At 46.1% G+C, this 23,465-nt stretch overlaps 1 protein-coding gene across 2 annotated transcripts in view; it reads left to right on the forward strand.

The window, feature by feature from the left end:
- The window catches only part of TBC1D8B (TBC1 domain family member 8B), a 1,314,750-nt gene that overhangs the window by 870,086 nt on the left and 421,199 nt on the right, over positions 1-23,465 (forward strand). For both annotated transcript variants that reach the window (XM_069612733.1, XM_069612732.1), the window contains exon 10: positions 5,235-5,449. In XM_069612733.1, the coding sequence (XP_069468834.1) occupies positions 5,235-5,449 (215 nt within the window). The remainder of the gene's footprint in view (positions 1-5,234; positions 5,450-23,465) is intronic.

The raw sequence follows: 23,465 nt of genomic DNA on the forward strand, positions 1-23,465 counted from the left end.
GCCCTCTGAAAGAAGAGACTTTGAATGGCAAAGAGATTTTGGCATAGAAGGCCATGATGTTGAAGTTTTGAATTGCACCCTTGTGCTAGAGAAGCCAGAGACTGTCCAAAGCTCCAGTGTGCTGCCTTCTCCCATGCTGAAAACGTGGGGACAGGAAGCCAACGGCTTGAATATCCTGACATATGATTTCTTGAACAATTTTCTTTCACGTAACATTTTTTTCCCACATTATTTGTATTTAGAGCTAAGGATTGGCAATAGGTTTATTAGTATAGGCCCTTTTATTTTGACACAACACCACTAGGACTGCATAATTATTATTTGATGGTTGTATCTTGCTCTCATCTTTAGATTTAGGATTAGATGGGCGTTTTTCAAACCAAATTGAAGTTCAATAAACACCCTTGAACTGTGATCAGTTGTGTCTGTCCTACTGTTTGATACCATGCATCCCTTACAGCGGCCACATGCTTTCCTTGTGCTTTAAATCTGGATGTTGAAAGTATGTTTACTAGGAAACTCTCTGGTCTGCGCGCAGTTGACAGACCACACGGTCCACCCATTACAGGTCACGCAACCATACATTTCCCCCAATGTCATTGTTCAATAGCTTGATCACACTCCATATACTTGCAGCTTGGTGTTAGCTTAGTTTCACATGAGACGGCTTCAACAGTCCCTTTCACAAAGTTTCTTATTCACTAATAGTACGTTTCAGTTTATATGGGCTCACCTGCCCTCTTCACAAGTTTTTCTTCTGCTCAGGAAAAGCAACTTGCCGGTTTGCCGACTGTTTACTTCCAGGGACGCCGGTCTCTGGTTCCACCACTGTTTCTCTGCAATGCCTGCTCTCTGATTTCCCTCACACAGGGGATTTCCCGGTCCTGTTTCTTCCACTCGGCACGACTCCTGTGTCTCTCGGCAGTGTCTTAGCGTCTTGCTTCTTCCCTACCGACACGACTCAAGCTGTATCGCTCGTACTCCTTGTACATTCCCTTTGACACCTCTGAATTCCAGCTTTTATACTCTTGTTCATTCACGATGGGTTGCAGGTGATACAAGGTATCTTCAATTGCCAGACCTTGTTCAGACCTATTAGTGTGACATGTCTGACCTCTCTTCTTTGTCACAGTACCAGAGTGGCACCTGCAACAGGAAATCTGCATGCTCCTAGTTGCCTCTTCTTCTTCTCAGTACCCAAAGGAAAGTCACTGGGGATAATAGACTGGAACTGACAAGAGCCCATAAAGGCTGAGGTGCTGTTGGGTAGGTCAGTGTTGGAAAAGGGGGGATACCATGTCTTGCCCTCGGGTGTCCCCTCTCCAATCCCTAAGGACCCTCTACCCAGATGATCCTCCCTCGCTTGTCCAACCCCAGGGTCGGGATCCAAAAACGAGGGAGTAGGTAGTAGAACACCCTTGGGTTTTTGACACTAGTATAAGACCTACTGAGACGAAGAACTGGAGTGACCTATGGAGTAACAAGATAACGAGTCAGCCAAGTACTGTCATTAGGTGGCTCACTGGAAGCATGAAGAGTGCCAAATAGACTTTCACAGATGATGTTGATGTTACGCAAGGGCAGTGTCAACAGTATAACTAGGTAAGCCAGACAGGACAAAAAAGAACTCGTCACGGAAGCCAGGAGTACACAAACGAAGCCTGGGAAGTTCAACGTTGCAACGCAGCAGCCGGAGCAATCGCGTCTCTCTGGGAGCGAGAGGAAAGGCGGGACAATGCCTGAGCATCTTGAGAGACGGCAGGGAGCCGCCTCCCTTGTGGTGGCTTGATGGCTGGAAGGTGGATCATTGGATCCGGAAATGATGCTAAGACAACGAGCCTGTCGCAGAACGAAGAGCAAGGAGGAGGAAAGGCCCCCACGACCCAGAGAAGAACCAAAGCCTTGTCCCCAAGGCACCACAGGTAACTAAAATGCAGGTAGGCCGGGTGGGGTCTGAGAAGAGGTCCAGCTCTCTCGAAATGCATCGGGAGGCATTACCTCGTCTGAGTGGCCATCCCAATACCATTGCTCCAGCAGAGTGCAAGGGGAACCATCTCCCTCGCCTCAGTGATCAAGCCAATACCACTGCTCCAGCAGAAGGCATCGGGTGTCATCTCCCTTGTCGCAGGGGCCCTCCATTACCACTGCTTCAGTAGAGTTACGAAAGGCTTTCAAGAAAAATACAGAAGAGCATAGAAACGATCTTTATCATCAAGACGTTAAAGGGAAGCCAAATAAAGCTGTCAGCATTTCTACTTCCTGGAAAGAGTTGGAAGTACAAGCTTCCTGTAAAAGTGCTGAATAATCGCTGTGGAGAACTTCGATAAAGGAACCAGGGGAATGGAGTGATTCACCTGACCCTGGTTTTAAGGAACACTGAAAGAATTATTACAATAAGATTGAAACAAGACACCAGGAGAAGGGAATCATTCTCCAGGTGAAGTCACTTTACTTTAGTTACAGATTTCTGGTTTGTGTTAGGGTTAGATTGCTAGGTTTCTGACAGTTGACAGAGAACATGTTATTTTGGATGGACGTTCTCACAGGTCACTGAAGTTTCCTAGTTTGAGGCAGGCCAAGCCCTTATAAGTAGGGAGATATATGGTTTTCTTCTTTCATAAAAATAGTTTGTGTTCCCAAACATGACCCCTCCTTGTCAGTCTCCTTCTGCACCCTCACAGGTGCTAGTGACATTGTAATTATCTACATTCAAAACAAGCAGCTTGTCTATAGAAAAGTGAATTAACCTACCAGCATGAATCTCATATTTCTCTTGCACGTGCATTCATTTCCTGTTATTTCTTTATTTGAATGTTTAAGCGCTGGCCCTATCCAGAGGGTTTTGAGCAGCTTAGAAGGTTCAAAGGTTGAAAAGGTGGCAGGTGAAACCGAAGTTGGAAAATGTTCAGGATAGGATGGAATGATTAGGATACACAAGTGGTATCAGGGGATATGGAGGGACGGGGTTGTGTATGGGTAAACAGATAAGGTTTGAGGCTCTTTCTAAAAGTGGTGATGGAGCGTGCAGTACGGTTGTGAAGAGTTATGGCGTTTCATGCCCTCGGTACCTAGTTGGTAAATGCTTGTGTTTGTATACCTGTTAGTTTGCAGATTAGAATGTGTAGGAGATGCTAGTTTGCTTATCTGGTGTTTGTGTGGTTGATGAGTTTGAGTTTTCCGTGAAGTTCAGATGGTGTTTTGTGATGGATGGCTTTGAAAAGAATTCAGAGTCCTTTTGAATGCTATTCTTTGGGGTGTGCGGAGCCAGTGGAGCTGGACGAGAGCGTGTGTGATCTGTGAATGTTTTGGGAGGTGGAGGATCAGTTTGAATGTTGCATTTTGCATGGTTTTCCAGGGCAAGGGTGATGCTGGGGAGCCCACAGAGGAGAGCTTTGCCATAGTCCAGCTTCGAGAGAACTAATGCTTGGACTGCGGTGCAGAATTCCTCAGGAGGAAGGATGTGTCTGATCTTACGTTTGCAGTGTAGTTGTAGAAGGCATGTTTTGGCAATAGCAGCTATGTGGTGTGGGAAGGAAAGTGTGGGTCGATGGTGAAGCCAAGGGATTTGACCGGAGTTTGGGTTTGTTTTCTGGGGGGTGGTGGGCAGATAAGGAGGTATTCCATTTTGCAATGGTTGAGCTTCTGGAGGTTGGTGGCCATCCAGGTGGTGATTGTGGCTAAACAGCTTTTGAAGCTCTGGAGTTGAGGGGGATGCGATTTGGAAGTATATATGCGAGTCATCTGTGTAGTGTTAGAATTGGCATTGTGTTTGCTAGGGGGTGTGTCCAAGGGTCCTTTAGTGAACTGATTGGTAGGGTTTATACCTTTACGGTGGCCATTGTGTATGGCCCTGGTTAATTGGGGCATGAAGGTATGAATTAACATTAATGATCAAAAGCATTTTATGGGCCTCAGTAACTGGATGTGTAAGCTGCAGGCTTCGTGCGTCCGCTTTGGTGTAAAATTGTATTTAATGAGCCTGTAGAGAATAACAGCTTATCTAATAGCCATTTGACGACCAGTCCTTTTGTTTACATGCCCTCTGTGATGGGCTCGTTCTTTATGGGGTGACACAACTTTATGCCTATGAATGTGAAATGCAGTGAACTACTGCAATTGGCTAGATTTATTGGCCAATGTTTTGTTTCATGTCTGCCCCTTCCTGGGTGGAGACCCCAGTGACCGATTCAAACATGCAGTGGAATGGTTGACTGCAAAACAAATGCTGTATTAAGATGACCTGACACTGTGCTGATTTATAAAGTTCCTTCTCCATGCTGATCTACATCAACTACTTGGGATTATGTAAACTATTACTATTTACGTGCGATATCCTTCTTGGATACTACTGTACCTCAGCCAGAAAAGAGCAGGAACTATGCTTGTGGTGTACATGTTTATCCATCCTGCACAGCAAACTTCTTCCTTCCCCTCCTTTTGTTCAGTGTTCTGATGTACAGTCGGGGCTGGTAACAAAACAGATACATTTCTGTTAAAGGTTATCACCACGCTAGTGCAAGAAAGACTCTATCTGCAAATTAATGTGTAATCAGTTGGGTTACAAACTATGGAACAGTCTCCCAGATGAACTGAGATTGCATTAAAACCACTTGAAAGAAGTTGATAACGACTTTGCTGTTAGTGCAGGACTGGCAAGCCACATCCAATTAAAGCAATGAGCGGCACTGTGGTTCGTGTGGTCAGCTGCATTCAGACTGAGTGTGCAATGACCTTCCTTTTTAGTTAAAACTGTGTGGGCATTGTGGTCACAGCAACCACCATAACCCGAGTCTGGGTGTAGAATGATTATCTACATGTAATTGGATAATTAGTAAATAGCTGTTCAGTCATCCAGGAATGAGATGTCTGGTTTCACTTTGATTGAATGTCCGTCTCCGTTTCTGTTCCTTCTTGCCTTTCCCAAATGTCCTGCTCCCCTGGTTCATGGCACCTTGAAGTGGTCTGCGCTCGTTGCAGCTTATCACAAAACTCTGCTAAATAAATCGGTAAAATAAGTGTACCGTAGTTTGTGTTTCCTCATATTGGACCAGAAATTAAGTCTCATCTTTGTTCTTATGAGAATTGATCGAGAAAAATAAATTCTATCCTGTAAAAAACTGGTCAGTACATTTCATGATGTTTTATTTGTACCGTGGCATACTGTACTATTTATCCATGCACATGTATTATGAATATGTAGGAAATAACATAGTGTAACTGCATTAAATTCACAGGTGCTGTTAATGACATGGCTACCCACTCTGGGTACTACCCAGACTTGGTAGAGAAATCATTGGGCACGTGCACGTTGGCAACGGATGAAATTGAACGCGATTTGCGGAGGTCCCTTCCCGAGCATCCAGCCTTTCAGAGCGACACTGGTATTTCTGCCCTGAGGAGAGTACTCACAGCCTACGCATACAGGAATCCAAAAATTGGATACTGCCAGGTACTTTAATTGCTGTGAATTGAAAGCTTTCATTTTTCATACAGAGCTTGCTGGGACACTCGTGGAAGGGTATGGCAATAGCTTTGTTAGAGTTAAAGGCCCCTCATTCAAAAATATTGGCACACTATAAATTCTTCAGTTATTTGTTTGTGAGCATAGTTTGAAAATGCTGTGATGTGCCATACAGAACCACTGGTGGGTTATCTGGGATTAAGTTTTTAGCAGCTATAGATTGCTTCCTCCCCAGTTTTTGTAGTTATTAAACCTCACAGAATGGATGAATGATGCAGTTGCAGATGGATCTTGAGGGATATCTTGCTGTCTAGGTCTTTTGTCGACCTTTATCATCGGGCAAGACTTCATGTCTCATCTTAAGGGGAACGTGCGGACGTGGTTGCTTTCTTTCTGAATTTAGTCCAGTTACATATGGATTGCCTCAGTGGCCCAAGAGTATCTCACTGCTGTGGGACATATATATTACACTGCCTGTGGTAGCGACCAAATAGTTAGGGTTAAGTTGCTCAACTCATAGGAAGAGCACTTTTTGGCCGTATATGGCCACCTCTGAATGATTTCACAGAGTTTGGTGTGGTTTCATCCATGGGGTCAAAGTTATAGGGGGTCCTAACATTTTTGAAATCTTCAGAAGCAACGGAAAACATTTTCTTTTGCTCTGGCCTACAGCCCAAATTGCTTTATGGATTTTCACCAAACTTGCACAAGGAGCCGCTGCTTGGACCCGAATGTGTGCTTTTGCAAATTTGGTGTAAATCTGTCCAGTAGTGTTTTCAAAAATGGCCAAAAAGTAGTTAAAGAAAAAAAAACAAAGATGCATTCTCATTGAATGTTGAAAAACGTGAGATACGTCATCATTTTTTAAACGGTTGCCAAAGTCTGAAAACTACATTTTGGGTAATTTTTTGGCCAAAGGAGGGCCTGGAAAGGGTGGGAGAGTGGACAAAAGTTGATAGGAAGATGTTTTGTATGTGAAAAAAGCACTGTGTGTGCAGCCGAGTCCGCTGTCATTTTTGCTGTCTGCGGGGGGGGTGGGGGTGGAGGGGGTCTGTGCGAGTCTTGTTATTTGAAGGTTTATTGTACGTACTTGTTATTATATGGTTTAATTCTAGTGTGGAGGTTTTGGCCTGTGGCCAGATTCTTGGGAGCATGACCATGCCCCCAAGAATCTGGTTACTGGCCACACACATTATAGGGGGCGTATACAGTGTTTGTAATATGGTGGAATTATACAAGTGTATATGGTATTTATGATTGCAGTACAATTGAGATTTTTTATTCAGGTATGAGGAATTGTTGGGGTGGAAAAAAGAGTTTAGAAAGTTGTGGCCAGATCAACTAAGAATGGCTCTAGGAGCTCTAGAAGGGTAAACTTTCAACTTGAAACATGGTAGATTGGCTGAAAGTGCAGTTTCAAACTGTCCGCAATGCACAGACACTGTCCGCCTACACGCCGTCATGGCATGCAGGTGCAGTCACATGATGTCCAGAGACGTCGGCGAGAGATATCGGGCGCATGCGCAGGGGTGTTCATAAATGGGGGCGCTGTCCGTGGACTAATTAAAGTGTCATGCGATACCCGGCTTGTCCGGACACGGCGCAATGTCGCTGGATGGCCTATTTCGTAAACGGACCCCCGAGAAGTGATATGGTCCGCGTATTGATTGGGGTTTTAAAAAAGAAAGGAATTTATCACAGAATTATATACAAGATATTTATAGCATAAACAATACATTTATTTATGAAAGGGATGGGGTATCGGAATGGGAAACATAAATGGGAGAGTTTGGAATTTCTACAATATTATCATCGGGAGGGAGTGAGAGAAGTTTTGTGAGACTGTCTTTGATTTATATTTTCTTAATTTGATTGGGGCGATTGCAGGGGGCAAGGAGCACAGGTACAAGTAGGAAAGTGATAACATTTGTAATTACATGATTTTTAACATAATTTAGAAGTTGCTTAAATAATTGATATTTTTTTTAAAAAAACCTTTATTTCTTAGATAGTCCTAAAACAAGTGGTCTGTGCCACATTGCACTACAAGCAGTACAGATTGTTCACTATGAGGAAACGGCAATAGAATGTCCATCAGCAATAAAAATAAAGGGGAAAAAGACATTGAGCCTCATTACGACCCAGGCGGTCCGGAAATAACGGTGGCGATAAACCCGACGCCACCGTTGTTTCCGGACCGCCTGAGTCCGACCCCTGCAGGCGGGAGGTGATGTTCCCGCCAGGTCTGACCTGGCGGGTTTAACACCTCCCGCATGCAGGCGGACGAGGAAACACCGGCAGCATTACGAGATGCTGCCGGTGTTTCCATGATCCCCATTTCTATCGAGCCCCATAGGACTCAATGGGAATGGGGATTTACACCATTCCGCCTCCGTGATTCCCGGAAAACCGGGGTTGTAATGCCCCGGTAATTCCGGGAATCACGGAGGCGGAATGGTAATACGAGTCCGGCGTTAACCAGGCGGTTTTACCGCCTCGGTTAACGCCGGACTCGTAATGAGGCCCATTGTCACAAAACCAGTCCATTCCTAGCCACGTATGATAACCCCGTTCAGTCCAAAGGGCCGTCACCACCGGCGGCCCCCTCACTATTAGACTTGGCCAGTTACAGTCGAAGTGGAGCGATCATAGCCTGTTGAAATGTGTCTTCGTTTGGAACAAGAGAAATATGATGAGTATCTTGGTTAACCCAGTCCATAATAGAATAGTGTGGTCAAACAAAAGCTTGAAATGATGAATAAGGAAATTAAAGTGGTGGTGAGTACCACTAATTATAGCTGGAAGTTGTTGACTTTTACTCATAAAATCTTTGAAGATTTCATGCACCATTCCATTGAACGATTATTAAGGGGAAAAAAAACGCATAAATATGATGAGGTGGTGGCAAGAAATAAAACTTTTAGCCTCCAGCACCTTCATTCGTGAAGCCAAATCTTCTGTGGTGGTGACCGTGTCCTTTAAGAGCGACTCACTAGTGGTCACCCTCTCTGCCAGCGACCAGTCATCGTGCCTGAGTAGTTGCACATCAACCTTCACCTCTTCTATTTTATTTTCCAGGGAGGATTTAAGTGCTGCAATCACAGCCTCTTGTCCTGCTGAGGTTCAGGATGCACTGGTGGAGTGGCGGGTTGGATCGGGTCCGTGGGCAAGAATGGGTCGCAGGGTTTCTGGTGGTTAACAAAGGAGTCCATTTGATCCCACCACACTCCCAAAGAATCTGATTTGTAACATACCCATTAATGATAACTCGATTTTTGGTGCGGTTGGAGACATATCTATGATGCCTGCCTCTGATACATCATTGGTAGCCCCTGCAGTACTTGCCGAATTACACAGTCGTATGAGACTGTCTAATGGGCCGTCTACACCTGCGGCAAGCTCTCATGGCTTTAGGGACCAGGTTCACTTCCATGCTGCAATAGAAGTAAACCTGAAAGAATTAAAAGAGAATCGAATAAAGGATGAGAAGATTCTAACAAAAAATATAACACCTAAGGCTAGTTCCCCTGCTTATGAGTCTGGAAACAACCATGAGGACATCAGCTATGTTCATTCTCCGGTTTTGGGTGGGGATATCAATCAGCAAAAGGGAAGAGATAATCCCACACAACGTCCAAACTCATCTCTTCCACTTTTCCCACTTGAGGATACTCTTGTGGATCTCAACAATCCAGAGCTTCAGAATTTTCCTGTTTTAACGAGAATTCTGAACCTACTTGATAAGGGTCATGAGTACACTCATGGCGCAATTCATGCGTTGAGTACATCTAATGCAGAAATTATGAACACACTATGTAGAATTGAAGATTCCTGATATCCCAAGAAAAGTGTAACAATTTCTGGGCATCTCAATTGCTGATCGTAAATCAGCTGGGGAGTAAGGTAATTGAAAAGAACCATCCCAGACAGCATGATCAATCCTCTCAAACAGATGTGAATATAGATTTAATGGTGAAAGATAAAAATTTGCAGAACTTATTAGGTGCCAGGCAAACTTCACCTGTGTCTCCTGAGTACCTTGAAATCGCAAATCTTCAACATGACCGCATTCTAGTACTCGAAAACATCATAGTAGCAGCAAACCTAATACCTCCAGAGTTAATGAGAAATGATGGTGGAGTTCAACTGACAACTCCAGAAGAACTGTCGGAACGACCTGATAGTCCCACGGCTCTGACAGACTTGATTGACCTTGACATAGCGAATCAAGTAACAACCATGGATAAGTCTATCAGCGACGTGGAAAAAGGTGATTCTCAACAATCCACATTTTTTATGTCTAGGAAGGCAAAAAAAGCATTTGCAAGAGCTCAGAAAAGAAAGGGTCCGTCTACCATCCCACTTGTGCCGATAGGAAAACAAACAAAAAAAAACTCTAAAAAAACAAAAAATATAAAATCATGCAGTCCCAATTCCTCTGTTTTATGTCTGGGCCAAAAGCATCTAGATGACATGGGCATTGAGACAAAGGAATTGGGCAAAGAAAAAATTCTATATTTGGAAGAAAAAAATGCACAGGCTGTTGAAATAGATTCCATATTACCTTCTTTGATCCAGGCACCTGAAGTGCCACATGACATGAAACTAAGCTTAAAGATAGCTAATATGAGTGGGTCGCAGGATCACCCACCTCTGTTAATTCAAACACAATTACAAAGCTTCTTCGATAAAATTGATAAAAAACTGACCACCATGTCTGTCCAGGTTTCTAAAGAATCAAAGGGCATAGTAGAGAAGGAAGCTTTTTGTACGAAGAATATAGAGATGTGTGATCAAGATACAAACGATGATGGCAACACCTTGCCGACCGTGGAGAAAGATGCTTTTCTCACGAAAGGCGCCCAAGAGGCACCCCCTCCAGCACTATCAGTAAAGGAAAAATCCAATGAGATAGAAAAGTTGGGAAAGGCAGTTTCCCCAAAAAATATTCCCGCGGAAATGAATACGGTGTTAGGCTGGAAGGCTGACAAAGTATTGCTTGATAATCCTAGTTTAAATCGTGGTGCAGTAATGAGGATTTTTTGCCAAATCCCGGCTTTACGTAATTTGGTATCAAATGACATTGACTGGATAAAACTACCTTCCTTATGCAATTACCGGATGATATGCAAATTTAAATCACCGATAATTGCCTCGCTGATTCGGGCTCACAATGGGGACTTGGAGTTTCTGGGCTATAAGCTATTTGATTTTTATTCAATGGATGATGCAACTGAGTTCCTTGATTTTCAAGAAATAGAAAGCCAGCAAAAAATTTTTAAAAGTGAATATAATGACTATCAATTGATAATGTTGCAGGCAAAGGTAAACTCACAAGCAGAGTCTGTGGAACAAATTATAAAAAGACTAGCATGGCTAGAACCTTTGATGAAATCAATCCGCAAAGAGACCCCAGGAGATGAAACATCATAAAACTATTCCTTTTTAGTAAAATCATGGAATTGTTGTGGATTTAAAAACTTAGTCGTGGTTTAGGATGTTAGATTGCGAGAATCGTCCAGCAATCATTATCCTACAAGAAACCATGGCCACCATAGATATTCCTATGGAAGGTTTTACAAGCTTTTTTAGTCATGCGCAAAAGGGCCAACTTGGACGTCCAAAGGGCGGCCTTGCCATTTATGTCTCCTTGGTATATAATGTGGAAATAAGGAAGTTATATTCCTCCGAGGAGATGTTAGCAATTATTGTAATGTCAAGGAGTAATCAGAATGTTCCATTGTTGATAATAAGTTTATACTGGAACCCAAATGGAACACACATTGATGGTATTCTTGAAAGACTGAATGCTTTATTGTTGGAGGTGGTAGATGAAATGCCCAACATCGAAATTATTGTGGGTGGGGATTTCAACTCAACTCTCATACAAAAAAATCTGGAAGATGAAGGTCAAAATGTTCTGTATGCAAATTTGTCGTGTGAGAGGGGCCAATTATGGTCAGACTTTTTTAAAGAATGGGATATGCAAGTTATTCCTTTTGCAAGTTATGGGTCAAAAGTCACCTGGACTAGGGGAATATATAATTCCTCGATTGACTATATTGTCACCTCAAAAACACTAGCCACGATGGCTTTGCCCTGTACAATAGAAGTATCTGCCCTGAGCGATCACTCGATTTTGACATGTACTATGAGTTGTAAATTTGGTACTTATTCTATATACAAACCATTGGTGTTACCTGAATCTGACAGACAGATGCTATCAATAAAGTGGAACTTGAAAACGTGCAGGTTATTGAATAGCCTAGTCAGTCGTGATATATCAAAATATAATCCCAAGCAGTTGTCAACGGAAGAATGTAGATCATTAGATCTCATGAATGAGAATATGATTCAATGTCACCTCAGTCAGATAGCCACTGGAAACAAGCAAAATACATCTACTGATCTAGTTGGTCGTCATAATTTTGAGATAATGAAAAGAAAAAAAGAAAAAAATGTTGAAATTAGAAATTTGGCTAGGGACTATACCATTCGTTTTGATCAAGTAATGTATAGGAAAAAATTAATTATGAATAAATATAAACAGGATATCAAAACCATTAAGTTCAATGCGTATCTGAGAAAAAATCAAAACATGATTAACCTCATGATAGGTAGGAAAACACGCGAAATATGGGCTATACTAAGAGATCCTATGGAAAGAAGCCAGACAGAGAAATGCTCCACAGTGAATGGCGATCTATGGACTGAATTTTACAGTAACAAATATATACTACCAGATAAGTTCAGCTCACTTAAGTACGATGTAAAGGTATCATTACTGCCCCACAGTTGTCCATGGGACATCGAAACAATTGAGTCAGTGATTACGAATCTAAAGTTTTCAAAAGCAGCGGGCCCCGATGGAATTCCTCCATGCGTGTTGAAGGATGATCCAAAATTTTGGGCAGCTCACTTAATGCGCAGCTTCGATATCATTTTTAAAACAAAGAAACTACCAGCCTCCTGGACATCTGCTCTAATTATTCCCCTTTATAAAAAAGGAGGAACAGCTGATCCAAAAAACTTTAGACCCATAGCTTTGATAGATACTCCCGCAAAAATTTTTGCCAGTTTACTTCTTAGAGAATTGAATGCATCTATAATGTCTCTACGTATCCTCTCACGCTTTCAAACAGGCTTTAGAAAACGCATGGGAACACAATTGAATGCAACTATTCTTGCACACTTATTAAAGAGCTCAAGAGGAGCACTTAATGGTCCAATTTACATGGCATTGGTGGACCTGTCCTCAGCGTTTGACTGTGTGATTAGAGAAATACTGTGGGCAAAAATGCACAAATGGCAGATCCCAGTCCATTTAATAACAATGATAGCCATGCTCCATACTAACACCAGTTATAGCGTAAGAATTGATGGTACGGGTCGGCTAACTGACCCAATAAATACGTTTATTGGGGTGAAACAAGGCTGTAACCTTGCGGCCACTCTGTTTAATTTGTATCTAGCAGATATAGACAAGTTGTGGGAACAATCGAACAGCTTTGCTGTAAAATTGGGTTTTCTAAGGATAAATTGGCTAGCTTTTGCCGATGATATTATCCTTTTAGATCGCACGCCATTTGGACTACAAAACAAAATTAATCTGTTCTATGGCTACTGTGAAGAACACAACTTAACAGTCAACCCTGGAAAATCGAACATAATGATTTTCTCTAATAAAAGGAAAACAACATAATTTAAATGGCTAATCAATGGAAACATGATTTCTCGCTAACTGGGGTTGATTTATTTGGGATATAATTTAACGAATTCTGACTCGTTGGAAAAATGGCAAAAAGCAATATCGATCAAAGCATTGCCACTTGTAGCACAAATGAAGATTATCCATCGTAAGCTCTGCAGATTCTCTCTTATCCCACTAATAGAGTTTTACCTGCTTAAAGTAGAGGCAATTATATTATATGGACTAGATTTATGCACATTGGCGATGGGGCATATTCTAAATTCTGTACAGGGAATGATTTGGAAAAAGGTATTACTCCTGCCCCTTTCGTTACCAAATCCCATAATACTTCATGAATTGGGGCTTACATCTCTTTTTTTTTTTTTTAAACTTCTTTTTATTGGTTTTACAACATAAAAGGGATGGGAGAGAACAAACAAAAAACAGAAACGAAAGTCCCTCTCCCATTGTCTTTCCTCCCTCCCTCCCCCCTCCCTCTCCCTAAAGGCAGCCGCATTATGTTCTTGGTCCTTTGCCGCCTCGGGGCCGGCGCCGGTCGTTGTCAAGTTCGTGGCTGAGGGGCCAGTCTCCCAGTGGCCTCTCTCCTTTCCTCGGAAATTTCCCTTGGCCTTGTCTTTGCGTGTGTTTGCTGGTCTTTCCCAGTTGGAGTTGCACTGTTCAGAGTCCGCACAGGTCACAACCTCTTCTTTTCCTTCCCCTTAGTTCTCTCCATTGTGAGTTATGTAGTGCCTCCCGACGTGGGCGGTTCAATTTCGTCGTTTTCTGTGTCCCCTGGATCGCTACTGTCAGTCGTATCGTCATCGCCTCCACTGCCAAGCAGGTCTTGCACCAGGGAGTTCCATGCTTGTAATCTGGCTCCGCTGTTGCTCTCTCCCTTTTGTGTAGCTCTCGCCCAGACTGCCGTCTCCGCTATTGCCCATTTTTGTAGGTCGGCCCACCATCCTTCCTTCGAAGGGCCTTCTCTCTTGTTCCATGCCATCGCTATGCGGCGTTTCGCTAGTATCGTCATTAAATCTTTCATTTTTGCCACATGCGTCATCTTCCGGTGCCCTCTTGGGAACAGGCCCAATAGGTATGCTGCTGGCGTTCTTGCTGGCATCTGTATGTCTGCTGTCAACGCTTTTTCTCTCACCGTGTTCCAGAAGTCTGCTATTTGCGGGCACGACCAGAACATATGCACCATGTCGGCCTGTTCGTCTCCGCACCGCGGACAGCTCCGGGATTGTCCTTCTCCTATCTTTGACATTCTCTTGGGGGTTAGATATGCTCTATGTACTATGTATATCTGCAGTTGTCTGAACCTGGCGTTTCTGGACACCTTTTTTGTGTACATGAGGACTTTGTTCCATTCCTCGTCTTCGAAGGGTTGTTGCAGTTCCTCTTCCCATCTCATCCGTGCTGTTAGTGTCTTTTTGTTGGTGTGTCCCAGTATTTGCTCGTAGAGTCTGGACACCGTGTGACCTCCTTCGGATATATCGTACCATGCCTCTAATTCTCCTTCGGTGTCCTCGGGTTCTGGCATAGCGCTCCACCTCTTTTTTATTGTCTGGACTAGGCTATTGTGTAGGATGAATTGGCCCCTGTGTACATCTTGTTCATCCATCAGGGTCTGGAAGTCCACCCACTGTCCGTCACGCCACAGGTCCCCAATTTGGGCCACGCCTTTGTCTTCCCATTGTGCCCTGTACGTGGTCAGGCTGGCCACTCGGGTGTCCACCAGCCCCGCCAGTGGGATGTGTCTTGAGCAGGGGTCTCGTATGCCCTGTGTCTTCCAGGCTCTTTTCCATAGTATTCGGCCTAGTTGGGCTATTTTGGGCAGTTCTTTGGCTTGGGCGGCGTTGACCCATAATAGCTCTCTCAAGTGATACTTCCGGAGTGCTGGCCCCATAATTATTGCGTCTATTGAGGTCTCTTCGCCCAGCCATCGCACCACAAATTGGAGTTGTGCTGCCAAATAGTAATACTCGAAATCTGGGAGTTTGATGCCCCCCCACTCATAGCTTCTTTGTAGTGTGCTTAGTGCCACCCTGTTCCGTCCCCCTCCCCATAGGAAGGTTCTCGCTATGGTGTGTAGGCGCTTGAAAAAGGGCTTTGGTATGTTGTATGGGATGTTCGTGAAGTAATATAGGAGTCGGGGTAGGACTGTCATTTTTAGTAGTGCCGCCCGGCCTATCATGCCTAACGGCAGCGTCTGCCAGAATTTCATAGCCTTTTCAATTTTGTCTAAAGCTTTTTGTGTGTTACCTGCGTGTGTTTCCATGGTGTCATGATAGATCTCCACTCCCAGGTATTTGAAGGTGTTCGGGGCCCACGTGATGCCCAGAGGTGGTAATTGATCTGTCGGCACTGCGCGTAGGTCTGCCAGGGGAAACAGCACTGATTTTTCCCTGTTGACCACTATTCCAGATAACCTCCCGAATGCGCGCAGCGCCTCCAGCAGGTCCTGCAGGTGGGTGCGTGGGTTCTGTATGTAAAGGAGTATGTCGTCTGCGTATATGGATATCTGGTGTGTTTCCCCGTCTATCTCTATGCCTGTGTCTTTATAATCCGTTCTCAGGAATACTGCGAATGGCTCCAGGGCTAGGATATATAACATTGGGGACAGGGGGCATCCCTGCTTTGTGCCTCGCTCTATGCTCCATTCTCTAGAGATTTGTCTACCCGTCTTGACTCTCGCTCTCGGGTCTCTGTAAAGTAGTTCTATCCATCTTGTGAACCCTTGGCCAATCCCATAGTGGGTGAGCGTCCCCAGGAGCCAGTCCCATCCCACCGAATCGAATGCTTTAATTGCATCCAGTGAAGCTACAGCACACTCCCCACCTTCTTGGTTTGTCTTTTCTATAACGTAATGGAGTCTACGCAGGTTCCAGGACGTGTTTCTTTCTGGCACGTACCCTGTCTGGTCCGTGTGGATCAGGGTGGGTAGCACTCTTTTCAGGCGGTTGGCTAGTGCCGCCGTCAGGATCTTGGAGTCCTGGTTTATTAGGGAAATCGGTCTGTAGGAACCGCATTCGAGGGGGGGCTTGCCCGGTTTAAGGATCGGGACTATTATGGATTCTGACATACTGTTCGGGAGTCTTCCCATCTCGTATGCTTCTTCTAATGTTTCTAGTAGTCTTGGGGCTATATCATTTTTGTATTGTTTGTAAAATTCCCCCGGGAGCCCATCTGGCCCCGGAGATTTCCCTGTCGGGAGCTGGGCGATAACCTCCGTTAGTTCCTCCACAGTGAGAGGGGCATCTAATGTTTGGGCCTGCTCCTCCGTCAATTGTGGGAGTTTGATTTCCGCGAGGGCTTCCCTCAGGTCCCCCTCCTCTGCCTCCTGGACCCTGGAGTATAAGTCCTCGTAGAACTGCGAGAACACCTCGTTTATTCCCTCTTGGGACCTTATCACCTCTCCTTCCCTGTTCTGAATTTCGTTAATTGGCTCCCGCTTAGTCTCCTGCTTAGTTAGCCAGGCTAGGAGTCTGCTAGGCTTATCCCCCTCAGCATGTAGTTTTTGTATATATTTCCCGTAGTCTAGGCGTCCCAATCTTTCCCAGGTCTCCACGCACTGTTGTCGCAGGGTGGTGAGGTTCTCTTGTTCCGCCCCCTTTTCCCCCGCTTGTCTCTCTGCTTTCTCAATTTTCCTTTCTATCTCATCTAGTTGTGCTAGGGTTTCTCGTCGGAGACCTCCCATTTTCCCCATCGCCTCTCCTCTGACTACCACTTTGAAGGCTTCCCATACCGTTCCTGTGCTCTCCACACTACCCTCATTATGTTCAAAATAGTCTTCTATCACGCTTTGGATGTGTTCCTGGAAGCCCGTGTCCAGTAAAGCCTCTGCCCTCAATCTCCATGTTGGTATTGGGGCTCTCCTGTGTGTGTGCGCCCATGTGATCGTCTGGGGGGCGTGGTCAGATAGGGTTCGCGCGTGTATGTATGCCTCAGTGAATTCTCCCAGTGTCTCCCTGCCCGTGAACAGGTAGTCAATCCGTGTGAATGTTCTATGTGGGGCACTGTAATGTGTGTATCCCTTCTCTTCCCCATGTACCTTCCTCCAGACGTCCTCGAGTCCGAGCTGGTCTAGTATCTGTTGTAGTGCTCTCGCTGGCGGTGCCGCTCTCTTGTACTTATCGTCCGACCTGTCCAGCCGGGGATCCAGTGTGCAATTATGGTCACCTGCCCAAATCATCGTTGCATTCCTGTACGGGGCCAGCCGGGGCGGGAGCGTTCTGAAGAAGGCTGTAGCGTCGTGATTAGGGGCATAGGTATTTACGAGGCATATCTCCCGGTTTTCTAGCATCCCATGGACTACCAGGATTCTCCCTTCTGTGTCTTTCTCTTGGTTGATGAGCTGGAATGGGACGCCCGGGGCGACCCAGGTTATGACTCCTCTGGCATAGTTGGAATACGTTGCACTATACATCTGGCCTCCCCATTTTTTCTTTATTTTGGCCTGTTTTTCCGCCGTCAGGTGCGTCTCCTGCAGCAGTGCAATGTGAGTCCTTGTTTTGTTTAGCCAGGTAAAGATCCTTAGCCTCTTGACGTATGCGTTCATCCCCCTGACATTCCACGTGACAATTCTTAAGACATCTTGGTCTTTGTGGGGACTGGCGCCTGCGGCCTGCTCTTTCCCATGGGCTCGCTCGGTGTCTCATTCTCACGGTGCGTTCCTGCCGGGGATCTGTGTCCCTTCTTCTGGCAGTTGAGTTTTTTGTCTCGTGCCTCCCGCCATCTTTTTGTTTGCGGGTACTGTCCCCTGAATTTGTTTTCCTTGCTGATTCTTTGTGTGTGACAACTATTATTTCTTGTTCTGCTCTCCTCCTCTCTTTGTGGGCTTTGCCTTAACTTCCCAACTGTTATAACTGTTAACCTAAATAACGTCAACAAACGCCCAGCCTCCTCTCCTCTGCTCGGGCTCCGTCGCTTTCCAGGTGCCGTTTTCTCCTCCTCGGCCTTGCCTGTCGCGGCGTAGTGTCTTGAAACTGACACTATGAACATTGTTTCTGCTGGGGCCTCTCTGTGGGTCTTGGCGGTTCCCCTTCTCCAAGTCTCGTGCTCCCGTTGTGAGTCTCTTTGCTATGGGCTTTTCAACTTGGTGGCTGTCGGTTGCTTTTTTTCATAACTTCCCGGTAGGGCATCTCTACCGTCTCGTTCTTGCTCCCGTAGCGTTAGGTATGTTTGTTGTGCTCGATTCTAATCTCTGTTTTGCTGGGGGTGGTTTCTGTTTCGCTCGTTCCTCTCTGCCGGCTGTGGAATCCCACACTGATCCATCCACTCCTGGGCATCGGTCGCTGTCTCGAAGATCTGTGTTTTCCCGTCATGCAGTATTTTTAGTTTGGCTGGATACAGCAGCATGAATTTCACCCCTGCCGCCCGGAGGCGCTCCTTAGTCTGCCAGAACTGGGCCCTCTGCTTTTGCACCAGTACCGTATAGTCTGGATATATTGTTATCCTGGCCCCGTTCCTTGTGATGTTCCCTCCTTCTCTCGAGAAAGTCAGGATTTTCTCCCTATCTTTAAAGTTCATAATTTTTGCTATCATTGGTCTTGGTGGTGCTCCTGGGCGCGGTCTTCTAGTCAGCGCTCGGTGTGCCCTTTCTACTACGAAGCCCTGGGACAGGGTCCCTGCCCCTACTTCTTGGATCAGGAGGTTCTCTATGTAGTCCGTGGGGTCCCTTCCTTCCTCTCCCTCTGGCAGCCCCACTCTTCGTACGTTGTTGCGTCGGGCCCTGCCTTCTGCGTCTTCCACTCTGCGTTCTAGTATATTAATTCTTTCCAGTGCTTCCGACATTTGTGTTCGCGAGGCGGACACTTCCACTGAGTTACTCTGTGCTTGTTGTTCTACTGTTGTCATCCTTTCCGCCAGATTTCTCGTGTCTTGTCTGAGAAGTCCCACATCTACCATCACTGCATCTAGCTTTCCTTCTATCGACGTCTTTAACGCCCCTATGGCTTCCAGTATACTGCTTTCCACTTGCCTGATCTCTCCTTGCGTGGCATATGACTCCGGCATGTCTTTCTCCTCAGCCCCCGGCTGCTGGCCGTCGTTCTTCCGGGTGTATATCTCCATGACTGTTTGTTTCCCTCTGCCGCTTTTAGGCTTGTCTGGCATGTTAATGCCCACTGCTCTTGGCCTGCAGTTGGGTCCTGTTCCGTTTGGCTCCGTTTGCGCTGCAGTGGGTCCCTTTTCAGTTCCCCCACTCGTTTCTGCTCTTCCTGTGTGTGTTACCTTGTTATTAAGCGATATCTCCCTGTGACTTTACCCCTTCTGTCCGTTTGCCGTGTCTCTTTCCGGTGTTCTCTTCCCCCTCTCTTTGGGTATTTAGAGTTGGGTCTCGGCTTCCCTGACCCGCTCTGCAGTATGTTTCTTGTTCCCTGGGCCTGGTTCCTGTGTCTCTTCGCTGCCTCTCCTCTCAGGATCAGCTAGTCACCTCTGCGACAGGGAAGGGCTCTTCTTCGGTCCGATCTGTGGGCTGCTTCCTGACCGTAGGTCTCAACGCCTTCCCCCTTCCTCGTTCGATGTCGCGCCGTTTCCGTGGTGCTGTCTCGGGCTTTCCCTCCCGTTGCTGCCGTCAGTGCCTCCTCTCGCTGTCGGTCGGGTGACGCCTCGATCCTGCTTATGCCGGGCGTTGATCTGCTGTCCCCCTCGGTTCCGCTCCGGACTGGCAGGTAAGGGCTCCTCTTCGGCACTCCAATCTGTCGTTGCTGCTCTCTTACGCGTCGGTCGGGGGAAGCTCTTCTATGGTCTGGCCGTTGTGGGTTCCCTCGTTGCTCCGCTGTCCCGCTGTCGCTGTCGCTCACCTCCGTTTCAACGCGAGGGAATCTGCCTCGGTTCGGTCTGTGGGCCGCTTTCCATCCGTTCTGCCTCGCTTTCCGATTCTCCGATTGTTCAGCTGGGCCTCCGCCGCTTCTGCATCAAGGGGGGGCTCTCTCGGTCCGGTCTTCGGGTCGATTCCCGGTCTTCACCACCTCGTCTCTCGGGGTCCCACGTCGCCCTGTTGACTCTCCGCCGTTATCTCTCACCTTCGCTCTTCTGGGGTTCGATCTGTGGGTCGCCCCTCGCCTCGCCTTCGCTTCTTCTCCGCTCAGGTTCTTCGTAGTACCGCCGGGATCCTGCTGCCGCTGCTGCTGCTGCTCGTCTCCGCTTCGGCTGGGAAAAGCTGTTCTCCAGCTCCGGTCCGCGGGCCTCTCCCCGTTCTCGAGCCGTGCCGTCTTCACCTTCTCCGGGTCGGTATTACGCGGCAATCCCTGCAGTCGGCGTCTCGGGTTTCTGCCACTCCGGTGGTGTTTCGGTCTTGCCTGCGCTGGACTTCGATCAGTTGTCTCGTCCGGTTCTGCTCTTGCTCTTCGGCCCTCTTCGTGCTTAGGGACGAGGTTCTCTTTTCAACTCTGCGCGTCCGCCATTTTGTTGGTGGTGCCGCGCGCTTCTCTCCCTTCTCGTTCTCACCCTTCTGGTCTCCGTTTTTCCTCGGGTCTTCTCCCGTGTGTGCCTTGGATCTTCCGACGCCTTTTCCTCGCGTTTGTTGTCTTTTTATTTACTGAAATACGCCTTTCTCAGGATCTCTGGTCGGATCTGGTGGGAGCTCCTCGGAGTCTGCTCACTCTCGCATGGCCGCCAAGCCACGCCCCCAAGGGGCTTACATCTCTGGCGTCAAAAATGACATGGCGCAGGTTGGCAAACTTTGCTAAAGTTCTCCAACCAATGGAAAACTCGCTATATGAAGATTTAGCAGTTATGATTAAGAGGGGCAAACCTGACTCTATACAGAAGTCTTATAAGGAGATACAACAGGTATTGGATTTGATTGCGCAAAGTACAATAGACCTAGCTACCTTGCCTCAAATAGTAAAAAAAAAATTATATATTTATGATTGGGCAAATACATCTGATTTAATTGGACAATATAAAATGTATAAAGAATATTCTAAATTTAGGCATAACCAAAAACCAATATTACTATATATTAGGCAGGTACCTGGTAATATTATCAGAACAACGTACATGCGATTCAAGTTTAATCTACTGTTAACGAAAGACCGGATGAAATGTTGGAAACATAACAAAAACGAGGGGAATAACTTGAATTGTAGATTTTGTATGAGTGATGTAAATGAATCCTTGAAACATCTAGTATTATACTGTATTTATTTCGAGGAAGTTAGACAAAAATATTTGGGCAAATTCCTACTTGGCACCCTGGGAATTCCCCTAGAAATGTTATGGGTAGAATGTATGTGGGGAAACAGGATTTCACTTATACTTGCACTAGTCAATGTGCTACAAATTATTGAAAAAAAACTCGATTGGTTCGAGAATTATAGTAAAGAATAGAAAAAGATGTGAAATTTGTAAATGTTTTACCTAAGTAGGCCCAAGTACATTGAAAGCCTCATCCGATACTGTTTGTACTTGCAGTGCTGGAATTTAGACTTATAAATGCTCTTTTTATGTTGGTAGAAATATTTTATACTTTAATAATAATTGTGTTATACATTGAAGAAATATGTTTTATATGTAGTTGGAAACTTGAATTTTATGTTTGAAGAAAAAAAAAAAAAAAAATGGATGTTGTAAAGATTTATTATCAAAAACAACAATAAAATTTTAAAAAAAAGGAGTCCATTATCATGCCCTTCCCTTTTTTTTTTTTAGAGGATGACATGGTTAGGGCCGTAGTGCAGATCAGGTCAGGCCCAGAACGTATGATCACCGCTGCCCCAAGTGATGAGCTGCTACAGCCCGCAGGCGAAGTCCAACCGCTGCAGGAAGGACAATCCTGGGATGTGTTGGCAGGCTGGCACTTGGGCGCAAGGGGCACAATGATCGGGGGCAAGAGGAGCCCGATCTGCGAGCCAGCTCGTGATCCCATTAAGGCATCATCTTGCATGATCACAATGGGCTCATGGAGTTGGGCTTCATACAGGCCCCTAATGTCAATGGACTGGGTGCTTGGTGTTGTGTGTGAGCAGTGTAGGGCAATCTCGCAGTTAGTATTTAAATCACAGGATCACTCAATAGTCCGCCACCCCAGGGCTCTGGGAGAGGAACACTGCAGGTGTGGTTAGTGGGGGTTGTCCCAAGCGGTCGTGGTGCAGTCCAACTCATCCTTCTGTGGCCGGCAGTGCAGCGGGATTGGTGCTGTGTATCCCAGCTGCAGGAGTGGTAGCTGCATCAAAGTGTTGTTTTCATACCAGTGGTGCAGCAGAGGACCCGCAGCCCACTAGCAGGGAAGGAGCTCAAGCTGACCCCTGTGGCAGTTCCTGAGCTGGCTCATAGTGGGCAGTCACTCTCAGCTACACGCAGGTGGCCGGGCAACTTCCCCAGCAGCAGCGGCTCCAAATTTATGGACGGGCTGCGAGGGGGCTGCAGCAGATCTCCCTGTTCTCCGTCGTCGCTGCTTCAAACAACCAGGAGCTGCTCCATCCGTCAGCACGGCTCTGCGTCCCCTTCTCTGTACCGCCACATCATGGAGCGGCCTCAGGCAATGTGATTATTTGGAATCACGGACCCAAGTCGGTCCCATTTAGGTCCTCCCCACCCATGGTGTCACAGGGGACGTGCATGCAGCTGAGGCCATGTCGTGGCGTTCAGCGTTGGTTCCTGCAGCTTGTTAGTGAGCCCTGAAGGGCCGTGGTAGTCTGAGCCCGTCCTGCCCATTTTGTGTCCCATGGGCTCAAATTTCCGTCGGGTTTGGGCTCAGAGTGCCCTCACTGTGCTGGGAGTCAGGAATGTAATGAGATAAGGTGGTTATTTGGCGTTTCAGCACAGCGGCAGGATCATGTAGCAGGATCAAGGTGGCCGTCCAGGCAGATCACGTCCACATCGCATAAAGCTTGGCCACGCCCCCTACATATTTCCAATTTGATGTAGCTGGATTGGCATATTGGTCCCAGTAGGCAATAGTCCTCATCCACCTCATTGAGCCTTCGTAATAACACTTAAATGGTCAGTCCAAACTCTCTACTAACTGCCACAAAACTGACGAAAATCAAGTGGGTCAAATGTAGCATAAATCCTGAGTTAATTTGTAACCCACACAGGAAGTGAAAAAAGGTTCGAGGACTATCTACAAAGTGAAAATTTCAGGGCGCTGTAAACCAGTGCAGGGGACGCTTGACTGCTTTGAGGGGTCAGAAATGCGATGCGGACAACTTGGTAAAGGTTTTTCACAAGAAGCCATTTAATTGTCTTAAAAGGGTGTGATAAACGGCTCGCTTTCCCCAAACCTAAGTGGGGTTCCCTGCCAATTAAACGAAGACTAAAGGAAAACACTCTAACACAAAAAGATATCCGTCACTGACACCTATA

This window comes from Ambystoma mexicanum, chromosome 5p, assembly GCF_040938575.1.
Source record: "Ambystoma mexicanum isolate Mex_15411 chromosome 5p, UKY_AmexF1_1, whole genome shotgun sequence".
NCBI classification, from domain to species: domain Eukaryota; kingdom Metazoa; phylum Chordata; class Amphibia; order Caudata; family Ambystomatidae; genus Ambystoma; species Ambystoma mexicanum.